At 45.1% G+C, this 27,637-nt stretch overlaps 1 protein-coding gene across 2 annotated transcripts; it reads left to right on the forward strand.

Annotated features, from left to right (window-relative positions):
* LOC110497665 (ras association domain-containing protein 8) lies at positions 1 to 27,597 on the forward strand. 2 transcript variants are annotated; one of them, XM_021573943.2, is made up of 6 exons: positions 1 to 339; positions 17,961 to 18,172; positions 21,832 to 22,667; positions 23,194 to 23,391; positions 23,670 to 23,860; positions 26,062 to 26,197. In XM_021573943.2, the coding sequence occupies exons 2-5, from the start codon at positions 18,070 to 18,072 to the stop codon at positions 23,841 to 23,843; spliced, it is 1,311 nt and encodes a 436-aa protein (XP_021429618.2). In that variant the 5' UTR covers positions 1 to 339; positions 17,961 to 18,069; the 3' UTR covers positions 23,844 to 23,860; positions 26,062 to 26,197. The 2 variants fall into 2 exon arrangements, with proteins under 2 accessions (XP_021429618.2, XP_021429609.2); XM_021573934.2 differs by having other exon boundaries at positions 2 to 339; positions 23,670 to 23,820; positions 26,062 to 27,597.
* The last annotated feature ends 40 nt before the right edge of the window (positions 27,598 to 27,637 follow it).

Below are 27,637 nucleotides of genomic sequence, written 5' to 3' on the forward strand. Positions count from 1 at the left end.
GCCTTGCGGTGTCACAGTTCCGATGAAATGTATTTACAAGCAAAAGTAATGAAATGGGGAGAGGCAATTTTCCGCAGCATATTGGTCAACCTGCAATGGCTATAGCAGGGACAGTGCATCGTTAAACTTTCAGCCAAGGATATCACAACGCTGCTAATTTTCTCATGATGCAGTTCTCTCTTTGCTGTGGACCGTGTCACGTTGTCGCAGTTCGTACAAGTGATATATAGGCTTGCGCCGATTCCATTCCTCTACAGAATCTATTTTTCCTAAACTTCAGTCCCGATAGAGACGACTGAGGGGGACTTCTGTTGGTGTTTCGGCACCTACAACACGAAGGTAAGAGATTACGTTTGTATTTTCCCCGCTAATGTTAAAGTATTACCTTTATACTGTGTTTCTAAAGTAACTACCCTTCACAACATTATCCCAGGTGTAATAACACGGGGCAGGGATAACGGAAACATTATTATCAGGTTGCATAGTGGAACATGTGTGCCCCTTGCAATGTCGCGGTTTCTTTCTTGCCGTAAATAACATCGCACTTTCAAAACAATAGTACAGCATTCAGGGCAATTTCCCAGACTTGTTTACTCTGTGGCCCATATATAGGCTACATTCATGCAGTGGCTCTCTATCTGATAATATACTATAGCCCATACGTTTATATGTTTCTAAACATTGAATAATGGTTGATAATGTATACATTCCTCCAATTACTAATTTCCTATGAATGTACATACCCCATTTCCCATTCACAATTCAGCTTTTAACACTATTTGATGTAGGCTACCTACAGGGCTATTTATGGGGACTATGATTATATTTCCAGTTACCCACTTTAGAGACTAACTGTAGAGTAGGCCAATACAATATTTTGGGGGGATATGATGTATTAGAGCAGTAGTTGTGCTCCCTGTGTATTGACACTTTCATCAGTTACAATCAGCCGTGTTGGCCAGTAGTTAATGTATATCAGTAACTGAGTTTTGTGTGCTTTGGGCTGCCTACTGTACACCACTGTCTGTTTGATCATAAAATATTAAAGAAACAGGCCTACTACATAAAACCTGTTTCATTTTTCTACGATTAAGAAGCTGTAGTATCTTCATTAATCCCACAGCTGTGCTAAAGCATGTGTTCAATTACTGCTCTAATGAACTGATGAGACTGCCAGAACATGGACTAAAATAAACCCATGTCTTGATCATGCACAAACCAACCCTCCAAACCCTTAACCAGAGCAGAGGCCAGGAGACCGGGTCTGTTGCCCCAATCAGTGGTGCTGCTATGGCCCTGCTCCCGGCATCAGGCTGGCACTTCAAAGCTGGTCATGGCAGGAGAACAAAGGCGCTATTATTTCTGCTGACTAAACGTGCCGTCCAGGTGTTCAGGATCCTGCCAGTGTTGACCTCCCAACTAGGGGAGGGGAGGCGAGGCGAGGTCCACTCTGGAGTCTAATATAACATCCAGCCAGCCTGATGTTAGGGAGGGAGAGGTGAGAGGAGTGTGTGGCTCCAGAAGTTCCTAATGGAAAGCTTTACAGGAGTTGGGGTTATAACCGTGGCAATGGCGTGACTGGGGCTGGTTTTAATCCCTGGTGAGGGATGGACGTCTCAAACTCCCTCTCCTTGGAGATCTTTGGATTAAGGGGATGGAGGGGATGGGGGGGTAGCCTGAATTCTGAACAAGTGTTTGGCTGGAAGGGTGAGCTCGAGCCAGCCTTAGTTTTTGGCCCTTCCAGCATAATTCAGGTGGCCTTCTATAACTACAGGACCTTTTCTGGCCAAACTTCGGGCCAATTACCTTGTAATTACCTTAACTCAACTTTTTGTATTTTCTTAACTGTCTAGACATATTTATTTTATAGTCATTTCAAACTTGCACAAATACAAATGTTTTCCACTTTGATTCTAGTATAACGTACATACAGAGACCCCACCCACACAAGCAGAACATGTATTTTCGTTCTGAATAGCAACTTTAATCTGTTATTTATTTGTAACTAACTTTATTAAAGGCGGTAGGTAGTAGGTAGGTAGTAGTCAACCTAATGCCATTTTGGACCTGGTCTGACCTGAGAGGATGCTGCTGCTGGCAGTGTGGAGCAGGGAGAACCAACCAACCACAAGACATTCATTCCTCTTTCTTGTTTTGGTATTTATGTGGAAATGGGAGTGGGGCTCCTGTTTATAAAAAGCAAAAATGCTTGTTTTATGTAATTCAATAATAAGATTTACCCAAAGATTTAGCCTATTTAGCTTAGTTTTTAATCATAGATTGTAATAGTCCTAATTCCTTCCTCCCAATATAAACATAGTCTGCCCACAAAATCACCCACAAAAATAGCCTGGCACTCTGTAGACTATATAACCGATGTAGTCCTTTAGCTGTGAGTAGAATCTATTGTGTATTCATGTTAAACACAGCCCTGAGGGCTGTGAACAGAACCAACCTTATTTCCACGTCATGGCCCATTGCATTCTCACCAGCCAGGAATGCACACTCTGGATGTTATCAGTCTCCACGCTGCAGGATCAAGGCCCATCTCTGGAGGGAGATCGCCTGCCGGTGCTCTGCTGGCTCCACAGTTGTCATTTATTTTTTAAATTTCACCTGTATTTAACCAGGTAGGCTAGTTGAGAACAAGTTCTTATTTACAACTGTGACCTGGCCAAGATAAAGCAAAGCAGTGCGACACAAACAACAACATTGGGGGGGGGGGGGGGGGGGGGGGGGGGGGGGGGGGGGGGGGGGGGGCATATAATACAAGTCTGTCTGGATGCCTGGTACTGGCATGGATATGTAGTGGAATTCCTTCCTATAGAAAAGATAACTTCACACATGATATTAACTCTGTATATTTATTGTGCTGATGTTTGTGGTCAGAATCTCCTCCCAATAGCCCCCACCCCAAAGCTCCTCTATGCACTACTTCCTCAGTCTTGCATACCAGGCTGTTTTGCATTGTGGTATATAGGGCTGAGGCCCTAGTACGACCAACTACCCAGATCTGTTGTGTGTATGAGACATGAGAGTAAGGCCAGGGCAGCACTTGATGGCTAACTGGGGAGATTTAAAGGCATAGTTTCTCAGCCTACTCCAAAACATGCACGCACGCACGCACACACACACACACAAAAGAGTCCCCACCACCACCACCACAATAAAACAGAATCTGTCTCTTGCTATGGCTGGAAAACGGGGATCCATTTCACAAGAGGCCTAGTCTGGTACCAATTACACTAGAGTGTATACATTTCTAGTAATTACAACGTAGCCGTGCAACAGGAAATTCTATTTCAATTAAAGTTCAATAATGGAAATAGTTTGTAAGCACCAGAACCCCTTATTGCACTACACTCTGTAAAAAATAACTCATTATGGATTGTGGGGGGATGGGCTCTGTTTTACTTTTTGTAATCAGGATAGTGTTGAAGTAAATGTTTATTTTGTTTTTATATATCGCTACCTCTGGTGTATCTCTGCTCTCATACCTTCAATAGCCTTCAACCTCTCCCCTTTGCCAACAAGTAGGGATGCACGATATATCGGTGAACATATCGGAATCGGACGATATTAGCTAAAAATACCAACATTGGTATCAGCCAATGTCTAGTTTAACGCCGATGTTAAAAACTGATGTCAAAGCTACTGTGCATACCTATATAATGTAGGTAGGTACATGACGTAATGACGCAACGTAAAATGTTGTGCTATACTTGCAACACAACGTTCCTAACCTTGCCCACAATATCTGCTATGTGGATCGAGCAATCAACAAGTCAAGCAGTCATTTGAAAGAGTAAGACAATTTCAGTGAGACAACTCAAAGGTGAAATCCATTAAAGCCAAGATAATGGAATTCATTGCCCTTGACAAACAACCATTCTCTGTCGTGGGTGATGTTGGCTTTCGCCGACTGGTCGAGCACCGGTACACACTACAAAGTGCACTATTTTTTAGATGTTGTCCTACCGGAGTTACACAGTAATAGCGTCACTACTATTATCTTCACGGCATACATACTACGGAATGCCATTTGGGTCTTTGCATGTCAAGAAAGATACAGTAGCACTGTCAAAGCTGTACAAGTCTGCAAACAAGCAAACACCGGCCACGAACGATGTGTTTACATTTACAATATGCGTTGTTAATAACGCATCATTTGTTTGACCTCAACTAAAAGCTAGCTTTAGCTTGGTACCTAGCTAGCACCAATACAACCAGTCTGAAAACAATGACCAGTAGAAACTGCAGTCATTTTCATTATTCTTAGCAATGATTTAGGAATCCTTGTGAGTAAGTATTAGCTAGGTTGCCACTTGTTGTTCGCCTATTGAAATTGAACTTTAGTCCATGAAAATAAATAGCTAGCCAGCTACTTAACCATGTTGCCCAAAGCTAACGTTATAAGCAGCTAGCTAGCTTCATCTGGCTAGTGAGGCTCGACCTGACTGGGTTATGTGTTGTGAAGCTAGCCACAATAAGGATTAGGCACAATAGTGGAATTTGCAGTTTGCATTCAAAAGAAAAGTATGCCATTGACAGTGATGCAAATGAATAGAAATAGTAGAATTATGCCATACTTTTATTTTGAATGCTAACCACAAAGTCCACTATTGTGGCTAATCCTTATTGTGGCCAGCTTCACATAGATGGGTCCAACCACCATTAATCAAATAAGAACGGTTTTATAAATTAGGGATATTTTAGATGACACCTACCCATATAGTTAGCTAGCTAACTATAGCTACTGAAACAGATTGTAAATTTGCTACGTTTTTTGGGGGAAGAACATTGTTTACATCCATGAGCTAGCTAGCTTTTTGTATGACCAGCACTGTAGGTGTGCGAGACAACTTTACCAGCGTCATAGCATACGTCTTCATGAATCGTTGTGACATATGAAACACGAGTGATGGTGTAATCAATGTGTAATAACTACGTAAAAAAATGTATGAATGCTCTTAACATATTATGTGACGTGCAGTCATATTCAGGTCCTGATTGGTCAACAAGCCTATTTGACATGTCAAATAGTGTCATTTAACACTCAAAGACCCAAACGGCGTTCCATAGAAATCCTGGTTGAGAATGAAACGACTGAACAAATGAACAACGAAACAGAACAGCAAGTAAGTGAAATAAATTGTTTTTGATGATGTTTTACTGGTAATGGGGGCATACATAAATGCCAACAAAATTACGTTTTGGTCCGTGTGGTGTGTGAGTAACCTTTATTTAACTATGCAAGTCAGTTAAAAACAAATTCTTATTTACAATGACGGCCCGGACGACGCTGGGCCAATTTTGCGCCACCCCATGGTACTCCCAATCACGGCCGGATGTGATACAGCCTGGATTCGAACCAGGGACTGTAGTGACGCCTCTTGCACTGAGATGCAGTGCTTTAGACCGCTGCGTCCGTGTGTGTGTTAACTATTTAGCCGACTCTTTTCTCTGTATACATCAATGATGCTGCTGGAGATTCTCTGATCCACCTCTACGCAGACGACACCATTCTGTATACTTCTGGCCCTTCTTTGGACTCTGTGTTAACTAACCTCCAGACAAGCTTCAATGCCATACAACTCTCTTTCCGTGGCCTCCAACTGCTCTTAAATGCAAGTAAAACTAAATGCATGCTCTTCAACCGATCGCTGCCCACACCTGCCTGCCCCCCGTCCAGCATCACTACTCTGGACGGTTCTGACGTAGAATATGTGGACAACTACAAATACCTAGGTGTCTGGTTAGACTGTAAACTCTCCTTCCAGACTCACATTAAGCATCTCCAATCCAAAATTAAATCTAGAATAGTCTTCCTATTTCGTAACAAAGCATCCTTCACTCATGCTGCCAAACATACCCTCGTAAAACTGACTATCCTACCGATCCTTGACTGTCATCTACAAAATAGCCTCATATATTACCCACCACTGCGACCTGTATGCTCTCGTTGGCTGGCCCTCGCTTCATATTCGTCACCAAACCCACTGGCTTCAGGTCATCTATAAGTCTTTGCTAGGTAGAGCCCCGCCAGCTCACTGGTCACCATAGCACACGCTCCAGCAGTTATATTTCACTGGTCACCCCCAAAGCCAATTCTTCTTTCGGCCGCCTTTCCTTCCTGTTCTCTCCTGCCAATGACTGGAACGAACTGCAAATATCACTGAAGCTGGAGACCCATATCTCCCTAAGTATCTTTAAGCATCAGCTGTCAGAGCAGCTCACAGATCACTGCACCTGTACATAGCCCATCTGTAAATAGCTCATCCAACTACCTCATCCCCATACTGTTATTTAATTTATTTATTTTGCTCCTTTGAACCCCAGTATCTCTACTTGCACACTCATCTTCTGCACATCTATCACTCCAGTGTTTAATTGCTATATTATAATTATTTCTCCACTATGGCCTATTTATTGCCTTTACCTCCCTTATCCTACCTCATTTGCACACACTGTATATAGACCTTTTCTATTGTATTATTGACTGTATGTTTATTTATTCCATGTGTAACTCTGTGGTTGTTTGTGTCGCACTGCTTTGCTTTATCTTGGCCAGGTCGCAGTTTAAATGAGAACTTGTTCTCAACCTGCCTACCTTGTTATATAAAGGTGAAATAAAATAAAAATAAATACAAATGTAATTGCTAGAATGCTTAAAAAGCCGCAAAAATGTTTAATATCGGTTATCGGCATCGTTTTTTTGGCAAGGAAAATACCAGATATCGGCCAAAAATGTAATATCGGTGCATCACTACCAATAAGTGATTATATTGTTCCCCCCATAGTGAACAATGGCCTGTAAAGTCCAAGGGGAACATAGGGGGTGTCACGACCGTCATATGAATAATTGTACCAAGGCGCAGCGTGACTTCCAAAACTACAAAGACATAACGATCGTGAAATTCGTAGCGCACATAGGCACTCACACAAAACAATATCCCACATCGCAGGTGGGACAAAGGACACACTAAGTATGATCCCCAATTAGAGGTAACGATCATCAGCTGCCTCCAATTGGGAACCACACACACACCAACATAGAAATATAATACCTAGTAGAAACCCCCCTAGTCACACCCTGACCTAAAACACCATAGAGAACCCCCCTCCCCCCCCCCCTCCCCCACGTAGCACCCGCTCAGACTGCGGATCCAGCCATGAAGCCGGGCTGAATGCCGTGCCCGGACTGGGCACCAGCGCAGAGGAAGGCGCTGGTGGCCTGGTGCGTGGAGCCGGCACAGCTTGCACCAGACTGATGACACGCTCTTCAGGGCGAGTGCGAGGAGCTGGCACAGGACGTACCGGGCTGGGAAGGTGCACTGGAGGCTTGGTGCGTGGAGCCGGCGCAGGACGTACCGGGCTGGACCTGGTGCGGGGAGCCGGCACAGGACGTCCCGGGCTGGGGAGGTGCACTGGAGGCTTGGTGCGTGGAGCCGGCACAGGACGTACCGGGCTGGGAAGGCGCACTGGAGGCTTGGTGCGTGGAGCCGGCACAGGACGTCCCGGGCTGGGAAGGCGCACTGGAGGCTTGGTGCGTGGAGCCGGCGCAGGACTTACCGGGCTGAGAAGGCACACTGGAGGCCTGGTGCGTGGAGCCGGCACAGGTTGCACCGGACTGATGACACGCTCTTCAGGGCGAGTGCGCTGCAGAATGCACTTAACCAACAGCTCTCTCCGATCTCCCTCCCCCAATTGCTCCATCGACTCTCAGACGGTCTCTGGCTCTCTTCTCGGCTCAGCCGACCGCCCCTTGTGCTGGCGACGCCGGGGTCCAAGGCCACAAACAGCCCAAGGGCAACCCCAAGATTTTTTTGTGGCCTTGGACCCCGGCGTCGCCGCTGTCCTCCCAATCGACTCCCACCAAGGAAGGGTCTCGCATCCACCCAGTATTTCCTCCCATGTCCAACTCTCCTTTACCTCCTGGGCACGCTGCTTGATCCTGTAATGGTGGGATATTCTGTCACGACTGTCATATGAAGAATTGGACCAAGGCGCAGCGTGAGTAGAGTTCCATATTTTAATGATAGTGAGACTTCCAAAACAACAAAGACATAACAAGCGTGAAATATGTACTGCAAGTTCATTAATTCTTTGTTGTTTTGAAGTTTCACTGCAATAAATATGTGGAACTCTACTCACACTGCACCTTGGTCCACTTATTTATTTGATGGACATGACAGGGGGCAATCAAATAAAAACAGATGTTATTTGTCACTTGCTGAATACAACACCTTACTGTGAAATGCTTACTTACAAGCCCTTAACCAACAATATAGTTCTAAGAAAAATAAGAGTTAAGAAAGAGTTTACTAAATAAACTAAAGTAAAGTAAATAAAAGAGCAACAATAAAATAACAATAACGAGTAGCGAGTAGCAGCAGTGTAAATAAAAGGGGGCGGGTTGGTCTATGCAAATAGTCCAGGTAGCCATTTGATTAGCTGTTCAGCAATCTTATGGCTTTGGACCTAGACATGGTGCTCTGGTCGGTACCATGTGTGGTAGCAGAGAGAACAGCCTATGACTAGGGTGGATGGTGTCTTTGCCAATTTTTCTTCCTCTGACACCGCCTGGTATAGAGGCCCTGGATGTCAGGAAGCTACGTTGCAGTGATGTATTGGGCCGTACGCACTACCCTCTGTAGCGCCTTGCAGCCGGAGGCCGAGCCGTTACCATACCAGGCGATGATGCAATCAGGATGCTCTCGTGGTGAAGAACTTTGAGGATCTGAGGACCAAATATTTTCAGTCTCCTGAGGGGGAATAGGAGTTGTCATGCCCTCTTCACAACTGTCTTGGTGTGTTTGGACCATGATAGTTTGTTGGTGATGTGGGCATCAAGGATCTTGAAGCTCTCAACCTGCTCCACTACAGCCCTGTTAATGAGAATGGGTGTGTGCTCAGCCCTCCTTTTCCTGTAGTCCATGATCATCTTCTTTGTCTTGATCACATTGAGGGAGAAGATGTTGTCCTTGCACCACACTGCCAGGTCTCCAACCTCCTATGAATAGGCTCTCTCATCGTTTTCGGTGATCAGGCCTACCACCATTGTGTCATCGGCAAACTTAATGATGGTGTTGGAGTCGTGCTTGGCCACACAGTCATGGGTAAACAGCGAGTACAGGAGGGGACTAAGCACACACCCCTGAGGGGCCCTAGTGTTGAGGATCAGCATGGGCGACCCATCAAGAAGTCCAGGATCCAGTGTTTAGTCCCAGGGTCCTTATCTTAGGGATGAGCTTTGAGGGCACTATGGTGTTGAACGCTGAGCTGTAGTCAATGAATAGCATTCTCACGTAGGTGTTCCTTTTGTCCAGCTGGGAAAGGGCAGTGTGGAGATTGCGTCAGCTGTGGATCTGCTGGTCCAGTATGCAAATTGGAGTGGGTCTAGGGTTTCTGGGATGATGGTGTTGATGTGAGCCATGACCAGCCTTTCCTAGCACTTCATGGCTACAGACGTGAGTACTACGGGTCGGTAGTCATTAAGGAAGGTTACCTTTATGTTCTTGGGCACAGGGACCATGGGGGTCTGCTTGAAACATGTAGGTATTACAGACTAGGTCAGGGAGAGGTTGAAAATGTCAGTGAAGACACTTAGCTAGTTGGTCAGCGCATGCTTTGAGTACACGTCCTGGTAATCTGTCTGGTCCTGCGGCCTTGTGATTTTTGACTTGTTTAAAGGTCTTACTCACATCGGCTACGGAGAACGTGATCACACACAGTGTTGCTTGCCTCGAAGCGCGCATTGAAATCATTTAGCTCATCTGGTAGGCTCATGTCACTGGGCAGCTCGTGTCTGTGCTTCGCTTCGTAGTCTGTAATAGTTTTCAAGCCCTGCCACATCCAACGAGCGTCGTGGCCGGTGTAGTAGGATTCAAGCTTAGTCCTATATTGTCGCTTTGAATGTTTGATGGTTTGTTGGAGGGCATAGCGGGATTTCTTATAAGCGTCCGGGTTAGAGTCCCGCTCCTTGAAAGCGGCAGCTCTAACCTTTAGCTCAGTGTGGATGTTGCCTCTGGTTGGGGTATGCATGCATGCATGTGTGTATGGTCACTGTGGGACGACGACATTGGTTCACTTATTGATGAAGCTGGTGACTGATGACTCCTCAATGGAAACGGATGAATCCCGGAACATATTCCAGTCTGTGCTAGCAAAACAATCCTGTAGGTTAGCATCTGACCACTTCCGTATTGAGCAAGTCACTGTTACTTCCTGCTTTAGTTTTTGCTTGTAAGCAGGAATCAGAAGGATAGGGAAGGGAGCTTTGTATGCGTCTCTGTGTGTGGAGTAAAGGTGATCTAAAGTTTTTTTCCCTCTGGTTACACATGCTGGTAGAAATTAGGTAAAACGGATTTAACTGTCCCTGCATTAACCTGTTGCGACGAGCAATCCCGTATCCGGGAGCGTAATTATAGCCTCAAGCTCATTACCATAACGCAACGTTAACTATTCATGAAAATCGCAAATGAAATGAAATAAATATATTGGCTCACAAGCTTAGCCTTTTGTTAACAACACAGTCATCTCAGATTTTCAAAAAATGCTTTTCAACCATAGCTACACAAGCATTTGTGTAAGAGTATTGATAGCTAGCATAGCATTAAGCCTAGCATTCAGCAGGCAACATTTTCACAAAAACAAGAAAAGCATTCAAATAAAATCATTTACCTTTGAAGAACTTCGGATGTTTTCAATGAGGAGACTCTCAGTTAGATAGCAAATGTTCAGTTTTTCCCAAAATATTATTTTGTGTAGGAGAAATCGCTCCGTTTTGTTCATCACGTTTGGCTAAGAAAAACCCCAGAAAATTCAGTCATTACAACGCAAACTTTTTTCCAAATTAACTCCATAATATCGACAGAAACATGGCAAATGTTGTTTAGAATCAATCCTCAAGGTGTTTTTCACATATCTATTCGATGATAAATCACTCGTGGCAGTTTGGTTTCTCCTCTTGTTCAAAATGGAAAAATGCACGCACCTGGAGATTACGCAATAGTTTCGACAGAGGACACCGAGCGGACACCTGGTAAATGTAGTCTCTTATGGTCAACTTTCCAATGATATGCCTACAAATACGTCACAATGCTGCAAACACCTTGGGGAAACAACAGAAAGTGTAGGCTCATTCCTTGCGCATTCACAGCCATATAAGGAGACATTGGAACACAGCGCATTCAAAATCTGGCTCACTTCCTGTATGAAATTTCATCTTGGTTTCGCCTGTAGCATCAGTTCTGTGGCACTCACAGACAATATCTTTGCAGTTTTGGAAACGTCAGAGTGTTTTCTTTCCAAAGCTGTCAATTATATGCATAGTCGAGCATCTTTTCGTGACAAAATATCTTGTTTAAAACGGGAATGTTTTTCATCCAAAAATGAAATACTGCCCCCAGAGGTTCAAGAGGTTAAAGACCCCGGCCAATAGGAACGACGCCTCTGGATGAGTATTTTCTTGTTTGCTTAAGGCCTTATACAGCTCATTGAGTGTGGTCCAGCATCGGTTTGTGGTGGTAAATAGACAGCTACGAAAAATATAGATGAAAACTCTTGGTAAATAGTGTGGTCTACAGCTTATCATTAGATAATTTACCTCAAGCGAGCAAAACCTTGAGACTTCCTTAATATTATATTTCGCACACCAGCTGTTATTGACAAATAACAGTAGTAAATCCTTCACGTCCGACTCGTTAAATAAATAATCTTTGCCCAGTTCGAGGTGAATAATTGCTGTTCTGATATCCAGAAGCTATTTTCGGTCATAAGAGACAGTTGCAGAAACATTATGTACAAAATAAGTTACAAGAAATGCGAAAAAAAACACAAAATAGCACAATTGTTTTGGAGCCCGTAAAACGGCAGCCATCTCCTCTGGCGCCATTGACATCTATCATGGAAAAATCAGGCGTGGAACAAGACTGTTTTTTTTTCTAGAGGACATTTGTCCTTAAAACAGCTCAGTGGTTCCCCAAGGGGTTTCTCCCAATTCCCAGAGTCAAGTTGTGCCTGATTCTTTGTGTTAGCCCCATAAAGAAAATCCATTTGTTTCTCCTCAAACGGCCATTTGTTCTTCATGTAAATGCATCATATTCATACCAGTCTACTGCAGGACAGTTCAGCAGGAATACATCATAGTTGTAGGCCTAAATTAAGTAAATAATATGATAATTTCTTCCATGACATGTCTTGCGTCAGGTGCTGTCACTCCTCCATGCTGCTTGTCCTTCAATTTACAGGGAATCAGTGCAGACAGAGTATTTGCACTATGAGGCCAGCTCCTAGCCTGGTAAAGTGATAGCAGTGCGTGGCCCGTCCCCCTGTATGTGTGAGGACCCAAAGGAACATATGGTGACTTTCACCAGTATGAGTCAGTGAAAGTCCTGGCCTTGGTGCCAACTCTCTGTACTCCTGCAGCCCCGGGACCTTTGGGCTGACAACAGCAGGAACAGCCATAGCAGAAACCTGGGTCTCAGCCGACACACTGCCCACAGTACCCTGTACTCACACACCTCACTGGGCAGACAGGAAGCCAGCCCAGAGACCATCAGCCTGAACTCTGAAGCTGTGCCACATTGAGACAAATGACAAAAAAATCACCTCGTGTCATCTGTGACTTGGGCTGTTTTGGGTTTTACGTTACAGCAATAAAGCATCTATTTTTTTTGCTGTTCTTGGAGCTGAAATGGAATGTGTTGGTATGTAGTGTCTCACGGAATGCTCCTTGGCTCAGAGTTGTGATCAGCTCTACAGGATCAGGCTGGCAGGCTGGCAGGGAAAGGGGCAGAGTTGGCAGAGAGATGGACCTGTGCCCTGTGTGCCACTGGCTTGGCACCAACCCCTATGTTGTCCTATATCATTGTCAGTTATATACATAATGTAGTGGACTTGCTGGAAAATGGTCAATACAGGACAAAGATTGAATCCAACTACACCGACTCTGAGGCTCGTCGGATGTGGCAGGGCTTGAAAACTATTACGGACTACAAAGGTAAACCAGCCGCGAGCTGCCCAGTGACGCAAGCCTAACAGATGTGCTAAATGACTTTTATGTTTGCTTTGAGGCAAGCAACACTGAAGCAAGCATGAGAACATCTGCTGTTCCGGGCGACTGGATTACCAGGAGTACCACGTGTACTCAAAGCATGCGTGAACCAACTGGCAAGTGTCTTCACTGACATTTTCAACTCTCCCTGATCTATTCTGTAATACCTACATGTTTCAAACAGACCACCATAGTCCTTGTGCCCAAGATAGTAAAGATAACCTGCCTAAATTATTACCGCCCCGTAGCACTCACATCTGTAGCCATGAAGTGCTTTGAAAGGCTGGTTTTGGCTCACATCAACACCATCATGCCGGAAACCCTAAACCCACTCCAATTCACATACCATCCCAACAGATCCACAGAGGACGCAATCTCAATCGCACTCCACACTGCCCTTTCCCACCTGGGCATAAGGAACACCTACATGAGAATGCTGACCATTGACTACAGCTCAGCGTTCAACACGATAGTACCCACAAAGCTCATCACTCAGCTAAGGACCCTGGGACTAAACACATCCATCTGCAACTGGATCCTGGACTGTCTGATGGGACACTCCCAGGTGGTAAGGGTAGGCAACAACACATCTGCCACGTGGATCCTCAACACTGGGACACCTCAGTAGTGCGTGCTTAGTCACCTCCTGTACTCCCTTTTCACCCACGACTGCATGGCCAAGCACGACTCCCAACACCATCATTAAGTTAGCTGATGACACAACAGTGGTAGGCCTGATCACTGACAATGATGAGACAGCCTATAGGGAGGCGGTCAAAGACCTGGCAGTGTGGTGCCAGGACAACAACCTCTCCCTCAATGTGAACAAGACAAAGAGCTGATCGTAGACTATAGGAAAAGGAGGGCCGAACAAGTCCCTATTAACATACATGGGGCAGAAGTGGAGGGGGTCGAGAGTTTCAAGTTTCTCGGTGTCCACATCACCAACCAACGATCATGGTCCAAACACACCAAGACAGTTGTGAAGAGGGCATGACAACACCTTTCCCCCCTCAGGAGACTGAAAAGATTTGGCATGGTCCCGGGTCCCCAGATCCTCAAAAAGTTCTACAGCTGCACCATCGAGAGCATCCTGACCGGTTGCATCACCGCCTGGTATGGCAACTGCTCGGCGTCTGACTGTAAGGCACTACAGAGGGTAGTGCGTACGGCCCAGTACATCACTGGGGCCAAGCTTCCTGACATCCAGGAACTATGCGCTAAGCATGTCAGAGGAAGGCCCAAAACATTGTCAGAGACTCCAGCCATAGTCATAGGCTGTTCTCTCTGCTACCGTATGGCAAGCGGTACCAGAGCGCCAAGTCTAGGACCAAAAGGCTCCTTAACAGCTTCTACCCCCAAGCCATAAGACTTCTGAACAATTAATAAATGGCCACCTGGACTGTTTACATTGACGACCCCCCCCCCCCCCCCCCCCCCTTGTTTTTACACTGCTGCTACTTGCTGTTTATTATCTATGAATAGTCACTTTACAAATTACCTCGACTAACCTGTACCCCCGCACATTGACTCGGTACCAGTACCCCCTGTATATAGCTTCGTTATTGTTATGTAATTTTCTTGTGTCACTTTTTGATAAGACATTTTTTACTTTAGTTTATTTTGTAAATATTTTATTAACTCTATTTCTCGAACTGCATTGTAAGTAAGCATTTCACGGATAGGTCTACACTGTTTGTGTTTGGCACATGTGACAAATATCATTTTATTTTTATTTGCTGTTTGTGTTTACTGAATGCTAAGCTTATATGGATAATATGTCATATTGTAATACCTGCCAACATGTGTTACAACATGGTATTAAGGCGCATTAGTACCCTCACATAACCACAGGCTGTTTTCCTGGGGGGGGGGGGGGGGGTTGTACAATTATAAAACCAAACTGGTTCTGTCTTATAAATCAAATCAAATGTATTTATATAGCCCTTCTTACATCAGCTGATATATCAAAGTGCTGTACAGAAACCCAGCCTAAAACCCCAAACAGCAAGCAATGCAGGTGTAAAAGCACGTTGGCTAGGAAAAACTCCTTAGAAAGGCCAAAACCTAGGAAGAAACCTAGAGCGGAACCAGTGTCAGCGCCGTGTGTATAGGTGGCAGGGAAGTCAGGCGCAGGAGAGTCAAAATGGAGTGTAAATGGAGTCTTTTAATAAATGTCCACAGAACATGCTCCATAACACTAAAAAGTACAGACATGAAAAAACATGGGTACGAGGACCCGTCGCGCACCAATACAACAAATAAACACTGACAATAAAACAATCTCTGACAAAGACATGAGGGGAAACAGAGGGTTAAATACACAACAGGTAATGAATGGGATTGAAAACAGGTGTGTGTGAAGACAAGACAAAACCAATGGAAAATGAAAAATGGATCAATGATGGCTAGAAGACCGGTGACGTCGAACGCCGAGCACCGCCCGAACAAGGAGAGGCAACGACTTCGGTAGAAGTCGTGACAACCAGGCTATGAGGGGTGGCCAGTCCTCTTCTGGCTGTGCCGGGTGGAGATTATAACAGAACATGGCCAAGATGTTCAAATGTTCATAAATGACCAGCATGGTCAAGTAATAGTAATCACGTTGAACAGGTCAGGGTTACATAGCCGCAGGCAGAACAGTTGAAACTGGAGCAGCAGCATGGCCAGGTTGACCCAGTTTCATGTCAGTTTCATGTTAACCCCCGACGCGTACACACACACACACAGTATTCCAGTGTCCATTCATGCCCCTTTGTCCTTTTCACTCCCCTGGAAAAAAAGGTTCAACAAAATGGTGACAGAGTAATGGGTCAGTGCAGAAAAATCTCCCAGGGTCCTATTTGTGTGTGACTCGCAGCCTGTATCCTTCCATCCCTCTATCTGCAGTCTGCTGCCATTTAAGGGCAATCTGGATGAAGAACAAAAGCACTTTCTAACCAGCTGTAAACACACCAGGAATAGAGAGATCATGAGCCAGGCCAGACAAAGGTGAAACACACACACACACACAGGGTTTGTTTGCAGCCCTCATTTGCCTGGTCCTAAAATGATAAATTGTTATTTCAAAGCCCCTAGTTCTATTTAGCTGAACTGATTTTATCTCGCAATGCTGTTTAGTGTTCCGGACCCACTGTGTTTAGCAAAGCACCATGGGAGAGGCAGTGTGTGAGTGCGTGTGTCTGACCGTGTGTGTGCATGCGTGTCTAAGGCACAGCAGCCAGCCGAGGCTGTGCTAGATGACATTAAGAACATGGAGAGGAAACGTGGGGGGTGGAGGAGGGTGGGGGAGATGTGGAGGGGTGTTAAGTGACCAGCAGAGGGATAGAGCTCTGTGCTCAACTGCACTGTGAAGGTCAGCCTTCTAGGGAGCATCGCAGCTCTGGACACAGGCCATTATCTACTCTCTTCATATTCTCTCTCCTTGAAGAGGACTGCGATGAGGGTGGGGGAGATGTGGAGGGGGGTTAAGTGACCAGCAGAGGGATAGAGCTCTGTGCTCAACTGCACTGTGAAGGTCAGCCTTCTAGGGAGCATCGCAGCTCTGGACACTGGCCATCCATCTACTCTCTCTTCATAGACTCTCTCCTTGAAGAGGACTGCGATGGAGCGGAGCTGGGTTTTCCTTTGAAAAGTCCCTAATTTAATCTGATTTCGCAAGTTCATATTGACTTTTCTTCCATGGTCCATTGTGTGGCAGGAAGGAATGTGCCAGACTGCATGGACCAAGGACACTGGCCATGTTTTGTTTTCTACTCAGAGTCTACTACAGTCACAAAAGCAGTCTTGTTAATTTTGTCTTGAATGAACTTGACTGGGAAGGGATTGGGGTTCAAATGAATGTGAGACAAATATGCATTTCTGATAAAGCTGGTAGTCTTCAGTCTATGTCCTAAATTCTTCAGTGTTTACCACATACTTCATTGGATTACTACAGTGAAGCTATTTTGAATCTCTTACAGTGAACAACACACAAAGCATTATGTAGAGAACCAACTAAAGTTTCGGCCATATGTTCCTCATCAAATCGAGCCAGAAGCACAAACATACACTTCACTTTTCCTTTTCAACACATCGTGTGCATCTTTTCCCTGTTCCCTTGGTGGTCATTCTCTCTCAAGAGGACTCTTAAGTATTTTCTGTGTGTATACATTTGCACAATAAAACGTCTCACTTATCGTAGGATCTCTTTGAAAAGTTGGCACATCTGCGGCAAAATATGAGATCCTCGACTCCGAGACATCAAAAGAAAGTAATTGTTCCCTTCATCCTCCTCATCCTCTCCCTCCTTTGTTGCAGTCTCTCTTCCTGCCCCCTCTCCATTTCACTCACTTTTCCTGCACGCCCCCTCTCTATCTCACTGACGCAATCTTCCTACTCTCTCCTCACTGTTGTTTCCTCACAATTCTCCACAAAATAACAGGAACTTGGCTCAGAGCATCAGTACTGGCAGGCTCTTCCTGTCTAACCCCCCTAAAGACATGTACCTATTCACAGAGACAGGATGAAAACAACAATGTCATGTCCAGCTGGTCCCAGAATGCCTGGCTGGGAGGTTTGACGGTTCTGTCATTCACCAACTGTTTGAGCCATCCTCCTTTCCCTCAACAGCCCCTAAAAATAGTGGCACACATTTTCAGGCTGGTATTGTTTTCAGGTCATGATGAATGAGCCTATCTCCTCACAGACTATACTGACAACAACTTCTACATGTACAAAATAAATAGTTTTACACAATTCAAAAGATCCTCACTTGCAACATTTCAACTAGAAACTTATTTCAAACAGTTGGTCCAGTTTTTTCCAGTTCTGGGCAGAGAATCCAAATAACCAAAACAATGTCATCTTAAAAGTGCTTTCTGACCAGGTCCTTCCTGTTTTGCTCCGTGTTCTCCCTCCTCAGTGAGGTGGTGGCCAGCTGGAGCTTCCAGGAATGATGGGGCCAACCCACCGCAGCAGGCCCCCTCGCTGCACCTGACCTGGGTCACCTGACCTGAGTCACCTGACCCAGAATGGAGCTCAAGGTTTGGGTGGACGGGGTCCAGAGGGTCGTATGCGGGGTCACCGAGGTAACCACCTGCCAGGAAGTGGTCATCGCTCTGGCCCAGGCCATAGGTGAGCTCTGACCTATGACTCTTGACCAAGGCTTCAGGATGTTTGTTTTATGTGTGTTTGAAGTATAAAAAGTATTGGCATTTAAGCCTGAAGTAGGCCTATACTTTGTTTTATGAATGTGCTTTGCCCTTCCTTAAGGATTGTATTGACATAGGGAGTAGTAGAATGATCATGTAATGCACCTCTATTTTAACCTATTTACCAGTGAGGCTTTGGTTACGTAGGCTACTGTCTTTGTCACCAAGCCAAAGTTGATTAACTGCGTACAATGCGGACTAGTGTGGACAGTGAAGAAGATATACAGATTCTCAGTAATGTGTTGCTTGTTTATGAAATGGTGATTAATTAAAACTCCAATTTTAATCAGGAGCCGTGTTAAAATTAGGCTTGCTGCAGAAAATGTAATAGCCTGTCGCTAATTTAAAATAGGCATAATGAAATGAATAAATATGTGTTCCTCTCCTCCTGCCTACACCTCAACCTCTTGGTGCTGTAGTGAGAGATAGAGGATCTTAGTCAGAGGCTTTATTTGGATCAGATTCCCCCTCCTCTATCCATCCATCCCCCTCTCTCTCAGTGAGAGAAGAGGAATGGAGCAGCCTGTATTGACATCACTTCCCACTATGTGGGGCAGGCGGGAGGAGGGAAAGTCTGACTCATCCTTCCATCGCTCGCCAGGAAGGGGAAAAGCAGAACCACTTATAAGCAGCCCCCTCTCCTCCTCTCCCCTGCCTCTCCTACTTGTTTTCCCTCTTATTATTATTATTATTATTTTTTTTTATGTTACCCCTTTTTCTCCCTAATTTCATGGTATCCAATTGTTTAGTAGCTACTATCTTGTCTCACCGCTACAACTCCCGTACGGGCTCGGGAGAGACAAAGGTTGAAAGTCATGCGTCCCCCGATACACAACCCAACCAAGCCGCACTGCTTCTTAACACAGCGCCATCCAACCCGGAAGCCAGCCGCACCAATGTGTCAGAGGAAACACCGTGCACCTGGCAACCTTGGTTAGCGCACACTGTGCCTGGCCTGCCACAGGAGTCGCTGGTGTGCGATGAGACAAGGATTTCCCTACCGACCAAACCCTCCCTAACCCGGACAACGCTAGGCCAATTGTGCGTCGCCCCACGGACCTCCCGGTCGCGAACCCAGTGTCTCTGGTGGCACAACTGGCGCTGCAGTACAGCGCCCTTAACCACTGCGCCACCCGGGAGGCCCTTTCTTTTTTTAAACAAGCTGTAAAACCATATTTCTCTTTCATGAGATACAGTTGTATGGATCATCACTTGTATGGTAAAATCACCATAGAACCGCTTATAATATGGGATACTGCTTCTTACGCTCCCAAGTGACCTTTATTGTTTTTCAATTTGCGACTGTTTTGCACATGGTGATTTAAATTTATTTAACCAGGCAAGTCAGTTAAGAACAAATTCTTATTTACAATGGCGGCCTACACCGGCCAAATCCTAACCAGGACGACGCTGGGCCAATTGTGCGCCGCCCTATGGGACTCCCGATCATGGCCGGTTGTGATACAGCCCGAGACCAAACCAGGGTCTGTAGTGACGCCTCTACCACTATGATGCAGTGCCTTAGACTGCTGCGCCACTCGCCACTCGAGAATGATCATCAATTTAATACTGAGATCCACTGATCCTAAACCTCTGTATATTCTGGGTTTAAAGAAGGGTCCTATGCACAGTACTAATGTCTAATGACAAGATTAATGTTAGGTTTATTGGGTTTCTCTCTAGTTGGGACCAGCATTGAGCTTTTGGCAAGAGACTGTGTATATCAGGGGGTTGCCTCTGTGTCTTTGGCCTTGTTACGTGTGTGAAAATGGGAAAATTCAATTCAATTCCACTGAAGTGTCATATGACCTAAAACAAGGTTATTAATCTCTGCATAGATTGACGTTCAATTATTCAAGACTCATATACATTCCAAGGGGATGGATGCACTGATACTTATCCTACTGATGATCCACATTAAATATGATTATCAAAAGAGCTATTATTCATCTCAATGGATTTGTTAGTTAGTCAAAGTACATACAGTTGAAGTCGGAAGTTTACATACACTTAGATTGGAGTCATTAAAACTTGTTTTTCAACCACTCCACAAATTTCTTGTTAAACAAACTATAGTTTTGGCAAGTTGTTTAAGACATTTACTTTGTGCATGACACAAGTAATTTTTCCAACAATTGTTTAGACAGATTATTTCAGTTATAATTCACTGTATCACAATTCCAGTGGGTCAGAAGTTTACATACACTAAGTTGACTGTGCTTTTAAACAGCTTGGAAAACACCATCCCAACCGTGAAGCACAGGGGTGGCAGCATCATGTTGTGGGGGTGCTTTTCTGCAGGAGGGACTGGTGCACTTCACAAAAAAATGGCATCATGAGGACGGAAAATTATGTGGATATATTGAAGCAACATCTCAAGACATCAGTCAGCAAGTTAAAGCTTGGTCGCAAATGTGTCTTCCAAATGGACAATGACCCCTAGCATACTTCCAAAGTTGTGGCAAAATGGCTTATGGACAACAAGGTGGTGAAGTGGCCATCACAAAGCCCTGCCCTAAATCCTATAGAAAATGTGTGGGCAGAATTGAAAAAGTGTGTGCGAGCAAGAAGGCCTACAAACCTGACTCAGTTACACCAGCTCTGTCAGTGTAACAGCTGTTGGAAGGAGTGGAGGACCAAGGTGCAGCGTGGTACCTGTTCATCTTTATTTTAACTGACTGAACACTGAATACAAAAATAACAAAAGGAAAACCCGAAACAGTTCAGCAAGGTGAAACAAACACTAAACAGAAATACAACTACCCACAACGAAAAGTGGAAAAACAGGCTACCTAAATATGATTCCCAATCAGAGACAACGATAGACAGCTGTCCCTGATTGAGAACCATACCCGGCCGAAACATAGAAATACAAAAACCTAGACATACAAACATAGAATGCCCACCCAAATCACACCCTGACCAAACAACAATAGAAACATACAAAGCAAATCTACGGTCAGGGCGTGACAGTCAGGAGGAATGGGACAAAATTCACCCAATTTAGTGTGGGAAGCTTGTGGAAGGCTACCCGAAACGTTTGACCCAAGTTAAACAATTTAAAGGCAATGCTACCAAATACTAATTGAGTGTATGTAAACTTCTGACCCACTGGGAATGTGATGAAAGAAATAAAAGCTGAAATAAATCATTCTCTCTACTATTTCACATTCTTAAAATAAAGTGGTGATCCTAACTGACCTAAGACAGGGAATTTTTACTAGGATTAAATGTCAGAAAAACTTAGTTTAAATGTATTTGGCTAAGGTGTATGTAAACTTCCAACTTCAACTATAGGCTGACATTCACAAAAAGAAGACATTCACAAAAACATTCACAAAAAGAAGACATTCACAAAAACATTCACAAAAAGAAGATATTCACAAAAACATTCACAAAAAGAAGACATTCACAAAAACATTCACAAAAAGAAGACATTCACAAAAACATTCACAAAAAGAAGACATTCACAAAAACATTCACAAAAAGAAGACATTCACAAAAACATTCACAAAAAGAAGACATTCACAAAAACATTCACAAAAAGAAGACATCTGAACTTGTCTTATCTGTTTTTTCAAGGCCGCACTGGGCGCTATACCCTGGTGGAGCAATGGCGAGACACAGAGCGCCACTTGGCCCCCCACGAGAGCCCAGTGGCCTCCATCAACACCTGGGGTCAGTATGCCGGTGATGTCCAGCTGATCCTGCACCGCACAGGCCCCTCCCTGACTGAACGCCCCCCTTCCGAGGGGCCCCCGCTTCGAGGCCCGGAACGCGGTCTCCACCGGCAGAGCCTCCCCCCACTTGCCAAGCTCCACCACCCCAGTGAGCGCTCCCTCCGCCGCCGTGAGCCGCGCCGGAAGTCCCTCACCTTCTCCGGGAGGCCCCGGGGCCTCCGGGACATCCTGAGTGGAGGCCGGGCTTGGGAGGAGAGGGAGGCCGAGGCCAAACGACGTCTCCTACTCCAGGGGAACGGTGGGAACCAGAACCACCACCACCATGTAGCAGCCGAAGCGGTAGCCCCAGGGAGGGCAGTGTCCCCCGGCATGTGGGCCTGCCGCATGGATGACTTGGTCAGACTGGTGGGGCTCCAGAGAGAGACTTTGGGTGTGCTGGAGAACAGGCTGGAGGCCTATGAGGCTGAGCTGCAGACCTGGGGTGGGGGTGGGGGAGGGGGAGAAGGAGAAGGAGGGGGAGAGGAGGCAAGAGGAGCGGGAGGGCTGGTGGAGGAGATAGTGAGGCTGGAGAGACGACTGAGGAAGAACGAGGTGGAGATGGAGGAGGAGGAGTTCTGGGCCAGCGAGCTGCAGATTGAGCTGGAGAGCGAGAGGCAGCTAGAGGACAAGCTTGAGGAGCTAACGGGACGTCTGCAGGGCGCTAAAATCGACCTGGGGGACAGGATGGTTCTGGTACAGGTGGGTGGGGCACACCTCGGATTTATGACTCATGGGCATTAGTTAGATATGTACAAGTGGCCTGGACACTATTATTGGTCACCTAAATTGTACAAAACTGCACTTGCACTGTTCCACTTTTGTACTAATGTATAGTTCTTTAATGATATCGTAGATGATGTGCTCCTGATGGTGTTTAATGTCCATTTTTATGTGGTGAAGCCAAAGACACATTTCCACATTGCGTGGACAATAAACTTTTTGTCATTGTAATTCTAATTCAAAATCTTACGATTTCTGTTGAATATGACATTGTTATAACCCCTTAACATTAAAGGTGTACAGGCACCTTGCATCACCATTTTAAAGAGAGACAATGCCTGTTCTCTCTCTGAATGTCTCTCTATTCATTTCTATGCACTTCCATCTGTATTTAAGCCTGACTGCCTACAAAACAGATGTTGTGGCTAGGGTGCTGGGAAGCATATCTTCTTCTAACCACCTCTTACTCCTATTGGTCTCAAACTAAAACCTGTCTTTGTGTCAGGGTGTGGAAGCGGGTCTCGAGGAGGAGCGTCTGCGGTGGGAAAGACAGGAGACTCAGAGGGTGAGCGAGGTGGAGGCCAGGGCGCAGTTGCTTAGGGCCCGCACGGAACTCAAGACACAGGACAGACAAGCCGTCCAGCTAGAGAGCAGCTGCAGAGCCGTGGACAGGTCCCTGAGCCAGAGTAGCAAGAGAATGCAGGTCAGACACATGCATTGACATGCACGCACACACACGCACACACACAAAACACTGATGCATGACCGTACACATAAACAAATGCACATAGAGACACATATACCGTGTTGAATGAACATACTGGTGGGACACACACACCATGAGCAGATTGTTGGGGCATAACATGTAGCCCACCCACGCACCAGGAACAGATTACCAGTCAGTATGGCTGCAGATTATGGAAGTACAGATGGCAAAAAATATAGATTTATATCTTTGGTCAATCTGTATCTCCACTCCAGGACATGCAGCATGAGCTGGAGCAGCTGACCAAGGAGCTGAGACAGGTCAACCTGCAGCAGTTCATCCAGCAGACTGGCACCAAGGTCACCGTGCTGCCAGCCGAGCCCAGTGAGGATGAGGAGGAGACTACCCACACCGGACAGGGCACAGGTCATTTACTTCAAATGAGCTAGATGCGTCGATCCTCTGTGTGGGTGCAGCCTCTTGCATTGCTCTGATCTGCAATATCTTTGGTTTTCACTACTGCTCGTGGTCATGTCATATGGCTGAGTCTCAGTTTATTCACCTTATTCATTGTAAGGCATAATAATCACATATTATGTGATTCACTGCTGATGAATAAACACAACCAATAACAAGCCTGTCCACACTGAACAAAGACAGGCAACTTCATGACATTGGCTATATCACTACCACTGTGCAGAAGGTGTATGTATATACATGCCATTTCCCTCGTCGGGTGACATATCTGTGGAGCAAAAAATACTGTAAACCTGCTGCCATCACGCAAATTAAATCATGCTGATTCATTTAATGACAATTTTTGCACAGATCTGGGATATTTTGCATGACGAAAATGGAACCTTTTCATTCTGCTCTTCACTGCTCTGTCTGCCAGGTCACTTAGTCAGTCCCACTAAGGTTTTTCTACAGCAGTTATCCTTTTCTATGTGACGTCCCTCTGCCTGCTGAGAGAGGATTACTCGGCTACAGAGAGCAAGAGCGCGAGCGAGCATGCATTTGTTTCGCCCCCTCCAGTGGAACTTATGGTCTCCATGCCAACGGCTGCTAGCCGCCACCTCATCTCTCCCTCTCTCCCTCCGTCATCATATCCCTCCATCACTCTCTCCTTCCATCTCATGCTCAGCCGTTTTTGTGATGGACTCAGTGGACTGTATCTTGACTGCCAAGAGGCTAGGCTGGCCTGGCAGAGAGAACAGAGTTAGACAGAGAGCTAAGAACACTGTGAACACTGAGGCTTGTTAAAAGGCTTTGGGAGAGAACAAACTATTCAAGAGTCACCAGGTGGTCTTGGAAAACCTTTAAAGACCTTTGTATAACACTTGAATTTGAAACGAGTTCTGAAGGTGTGTGTTAGTGCCTAATCAAATTGAATCAAATGTTATTTGTCATGTGCTGAATACAACAGTTGTAGACCTTACCGTGAAATGCTTACTTACAAGCCCTTATCCAGTTTTAAGAAAATAGAGTTAATAAATATTTACTATATACACTAAAGTAAAAAAATATATATAAAGATAACTGACACAATGAAATAACAATAATGAGGCTATGTACAGGGGGTACAGGTTAGTCGAGGTAATTTGTACATGTAGGTAGAGGTAAAGTGACTAATAATAATTAGTGAGTAGCAACAGTGTAAAAACAAACGGGGGGGTGTCAATGTAAATAGTCCGGGTGGCCATTTGAATAATTGTTCAGCAGTCTCATGGCCTGGGGCTAGAAGCTGTAAAGGAGCCTTTTGGACCTAGACTTGTCTCTCCGGTACTGCTCGCATGTGGTAGCAGAGAGAACAGTCTATGACTTGAGTGACTGGAGTCTTTGACAATTTTTTGGGCCTTCCTCTGACACCGCCTAGTATATAGGTCCTGGATGGCAGGAAGCTTGGCCCCAGTGATGTACTGGGCTGTACACCAGCAGAGGTGGCAGGTAGCCTAGTGGTTATAGCGTTGGGCCAGTAACCGAAAGGTTGCTAGATCGAGTCCCCGAGCTGACAAGGTAAAAGTCTGTCGTTCTGTCCCTGAACAAGGCAGTTAACCCACTGTTCCCCTGGTAATAAAATAAGCACTACCCTCTGTAGCGCCTTACATTTGGATGCCCAGCAGCAACCATACCAGGCGGTGATGCAACCGGTCAGGATGCTCTCGATGGTGCAGCCATGTTAGAGACTGTAAAAAGACTGTGGTTTTATGCACTAAACCAGACCTTTTTAAAATATCCTCTATATCAACCCAGACAGCAGTACACCATTAAATCCCCCCTCACCCAATTGTTTTTCCAGATCACTTTTCCAAATATGTTTTTATAACTGTATATTACCATGTGCTTATCATTACTTATCATTACCTCATGTGAATTTATATTAGTAGTCATGCTAATGGTTTTCAATTTTGTAAAGCTATTCGTTTAATGTTCATGTCCTTCTAATAACCTAGCATGACATGTGTGTTGAATCAGTTAGAGCCCTCCATGTTTGGCCATTGAATCAACTGCTATGGCTGGTGTCCTGCATGGTTCAATGCTGACACCCTGTGGTCAGACCTAGTAATGCATGGAGGAACTCACATTTAAATCTGAGAAGTAGATTTGAAGGTAACAAATATCTAAAGCAAAATAAAGTAACAAATGATCTCTTTCTCTATCTTTCAGACTTGGTTCCTCTGTCCAGTTCCCTGAAGCGTCCAGTCTCCTCGATGCCCGGTCACCTTCGGGTCCTGCAAAGCCCGCTGACATCTGGCTTGAACCCAGAAGGGATCTACGTGTAAGAGGACACAGAGGGGGATATCTATGTTCCATGCCAGCTGGCCCCCTCACTACCAACCTAAAGGTAGCCTGCTTGGTAGTCAGGTCCCAAAACGGTTGTCTTTAGCCAACTCCTTTCCTATTCACTCCTAGTCAGGAGTTGGTTATATACAGATCTGGGATAAGACTAGCTCAAGGATGTAATAGCATGATACTTCAGTAACACTCTCCTGTCATGGATAAAGGACCTACACTTACACAGAGGATATGGCTAGAGGCCATTGTGTACAAGCACTCCTAGTCTCCCACATGGGACAACACATGATGATTGCTCCAACGATGAAGGGAAGACTATGGGTAACCTACCTGACTGCAGGATGGGGCACTTAGCTTGGATGAACAGTGTAGAAAACATCAGGAACACCTGCTCTTTCCATGACATAGACTGATCAGGTGAATCCAGGTGAAAGCTATGACCCCTTATTGATGTCACTTGTTAAATCCACTTCAATTAGTGTAGATGAAGGGGAGGAGACGGGTTAAAGAAGGATTTTTAATCCTTGAGACAATTGAGACATGGATTGTGTATGTGTCCCATTCACAGGGTGAATGGGCAAGATAAAAGATGTAAGTGCCTTTGAACGGAACGGTCTACAGTAGTAGGTGCCAGGCGCACCGGTTTGGGCATGTCAGGAACTGCAATGTTGCTGGGTTTTTCACGCTGAACAGTTTCCAGTCTGTATCAAGAATCGTCCACAACCCAAATGACATCCAGCCAACTTGACACAACTATGGGAAGCATTGGAGTCAACATGGGCCACATCTTGTAGAGTCCAGGCCCTGACGAATTTAGGCTGTTCTGAGGGCAAAAGGGGTGCAACTCAATGTTAGTAAGGTGTTCCTAATGTTTGGTACACTCGATGTAGTTGAAATAGACAATATAGCAACAGACATAAGAACCATGTGTCATAGCCCAAATGGTTGCCTATCTATGGAAACCTTGTGACTAAAAGTGATGCGTAATTATCATCATCATCATCATCGCCATTATCATCATCATTATCATCACCGTTTTCATCCCTTTAAAGTGCAATTACTTTATTTTTCATTTAAATGAATTAAGCTGTAATGTAGCTACATTTGGACTGCATTGAGTCATGGATGAGATGTCGATACGGTGGCCCTATGGGGCAAAGTAGCTTTTCATGGATTTCTGTTTCTGAAGCATTTACACTGTGTATTTATCACATCAAACTTTGACCCTCAGCTCACATCAACCAACATGCAGACTGTTTCTGCTCTGTTCTGATTTTCATTATACACTAGGTACAGTACAACATACAACCAGTGGTTCAAGGTTTTATTACTGAAGAAAGGATAGATGGTAACCTATGTGTCCATAAGTGTTAATATGTCAATTATTGTCAATAAATTGATATGTCATATGCGATATGTCAATTATTGTCAATGCATATTTCATATA

Source organism: Oncorhynchus mykiss, chromosome 2 (assembly GCF_013265735.2).
Source record: "Oncorhynchus mykiss isolate Arlee chromosome 2, USDA_OmykA_1.1, whole genome shotgun sequence".
NCBI lineage: Eukaryota > Metazoa > Chordata > Actinopteri > Salmoniformes > Salmonidae > Oncorhynchus > Oncorhynchus mykiss.